Below are 2,500 nucleotides of genomic sequence, written 5' to 3'. Positions count from 1 at the left end.
CAGCCATGTTATCATCTCCGCCTCCACGGACAGAACGGTGAAGCTGTGGGACAGGAGCACTAAGAAACAAGTATGTCGGTGTCACCGCGTCTCCTCTCCTTTTGTCACACATGTATTTTTTGCTTCCTGTCCTCCAGGTGGGAATGTTTGTGTGTGGCGGTCCGGTGCTCATGCTGGAGGTGAACCCAGAAAAGCCCTCAGAGCTGGTCTGCGGCGACGGACTGGGGAAGCTTTACTTCCTCTCCTGGAGGCAATAATCCTCAACAAATGCTCATTACTCTAATCAAAGCTTAACGGCAACATCCCCAAAGACTATTAATGTGTAATATTAATCAAAGACATGTGGTACGCTAGGTGTAAAGGGAGCTCCATGCTGTTGAGCTTACATGTGCCTTTAGTTTACAAAGCAAGTATATGCACTTTTTATCAGTTTGCTCTTTTTTTGTGGGCTGAATTTTTTTTTACTGTACTTGATTAAAAATGACTAAGATGTGGGTTATATAAAAACGTTCTTCTGTTCACAATTAAGCTTTTCTTGGATAATAAATGTATGTTTAAACTGGCAATTGGTCTACGCTTCAATTTGTGAGTGCAAATTACAATAACTCTAATTTTGGCAAATTTAATTTTTTTTTTTAAGATGTGTGACTTTTTAAAATAACTTTAAGTACATTTTTAGTGTAATAATGCTCATTGTCATTTCTGTATTTTTTATTTTATTTTCGCTAACTGCTTATTTGCTATTACTTTTACCATCATATTTGTACATGTCGTATTTGCTGATGTTGCTCTGTTGTTGTTGTTGTTGTGTTTGCTGTTGTTGTTTTTGTCTCTCTGTCTAATCCCCCTCTTGTCCCCACAATTCCCCCCCTCTGTCTTCCTTTTTCTCTCTTTCTATCCCCTCCTGCTCCGGCCCGGCTGCACCAAATGATAATATAAATACATTTAATAAAGTCAAAATACAAGTAACGCAACAAGAGAAGTATACTACACTTCTCTTTTGTAAAGTAAATCTGAACAGCCGATATGGGCATCTACATCTGCTATATGATTTGCCCGAGAAGCTGGGCAGGACATTTAAAAAAATTTTTTTTTTAAAGTGTACATACAGTATGTAATATGCAGACCTAGTGTGTATATATATATTTTCATATAATTTTTGCACGAGTTTAAATGTTGCTTTGTGTTTACCTTCTGTATTGTACACAAAACAACACTCACGTGTGTTAACAATGCAAACACATTGAATAAGACTAAGAATGATACGGTATACTGATAATCAAAGTGGATACTTGTATTTTATTTCTTGAATTAGACATATGAGGCTTTTTTTTACTGTGTAGGTGTGACTTTGTATATTTTAGAGCAGGGGTCACCAACCTTTTTGAAACCAAGAGCTACTTCTTGGGTACTGATTAATGCGAAGGGCTACCAGTTTGAAACACACTTAAATAAATTGCCAGAAATAGCCAATTTGCTCAATTTACCTTTAACTCTATGTAATTATTAATAATTAATGATATTTACACTTAATTGAACGGTTTAAAAGAGGAGAAAACACGAAAAAATGACCATTACATTTTGAAACATAGTTTATCTTCAATTTCGACTCTTTAAAATTCAAAATTCAACCGAAAAAAAGAAGAGAAAAACTAGCCAATTCGAATCTTTTTGAAAAAAAAAAAAAAATAATTTATGGAACATCATAAATAATTTTTCCTGATTAAGATTCATTTTAGAATTTTGATGACATGTTTTAAATAGGTTAAAATCCAATCTACACTTTGTTAGAATATATAACAAATTGGACCAAGCGATGAGGTGGCGACTTGTCCAGGGTGTACCCCGCCTTCCGCCCGATTGTAGCTGAGATAGGCTCCAGCGCCCCCGCGACCCCAAAGGGAATAAGCGGTAGAAAATGGATGGATGGATGGATGGACCAAGCTATATTTCTAACAAAGACAAATCATTATTTCTTCTAGATTTTCCAGAACAAAAATTTTAAAAGAAATTCAAGACTTTGAAATAAGATTTAAATTTGATTCTACAGATTTTGTAGATTTGCCAGAATAATTTTTTTGAATTTTAATCATAAGTTTGAAGAAATATTTCACAAATATTCTTCGTCGAAAAAACAGAAGCTAAAATGAAGAGTTAAATTAAAATGTATTTATTATTCTTTACAATAAAAAAAATAAATTTACTTGAACATTGATTTAAATTGTCAGAAAAGAAGAGGAAGGAATTTAAAAGGTAAAAAGGTATATGTGTTTAAAAATCCTAAAATCATTTTTAAGGTTGTATTTTTTCTCTAAAATTGTCTTTCTGAAAGTTATAAGAAGCAAAGTAAAACAATTAATGAATTTATCTAAACAAGTGAAGACCAAGTCTTTAAAATATTTTCTTGGATTTTCAAATTCTATTTGAGTTTTGTCTCTCTTAGAATTAAAAATGTCGGGCAAAGCGAGACCAGCCTGCTAGTAAATAAATACAATTTAAA

At 33.2% G+C, this 2,500-nt stretch overlaps 1 protein-coding gene across 2 annotated transcripts in view; it reads left to right on the top strand.

The window, feature by feature from the left end:
• The window catches only part of LOC133631142 (telomerase protein component 1-like), a 71,018-nt gene extending 70,458 nt beyond the window's left edge, over positions 1-560 (top strand). For both annotated transcript variants that reach the window (XM_062023236.1, XM_062023235.1), the window contains exons 54-55: positions 1-70; positions 138-560. The exon at positions 1-70 is cut by the window's left edge and continues 35 nt beyond it. In XM_062023236.1, coding sequence (XP_061879220.1) covers positions 1-70; positions 138-257 — 190 coding nt within the window. In that variant the 3' untranslated portion in view covers positions 258-560. The remainder of the gene's footprint in view (positions 71-137) is intronic.
• Positions 561-2,500: the final 1,940 nt, after the last annotated feature.

Source organism: Entelurus aequoreus, linkage group LG16 (genome assembly GCF_033978785.1).
Source record: "Entelurus aequoreus isolate RoL-2023_Sb linkage group LG16, RoL_Eaeq_v1.1, whole genome shotgun sequence".
NCBI lineage: Eukaryota > Metazoa > Chordata > Actinopteri > Syngnathiformes > Syngnathidae > Entelurus > Entelurus aequoreus.
The sequence above is the reverse complement of the archived record's forward strand: the minus strand, read 5'-3'. Positions and strand labels throughout refer to the sequence as shown.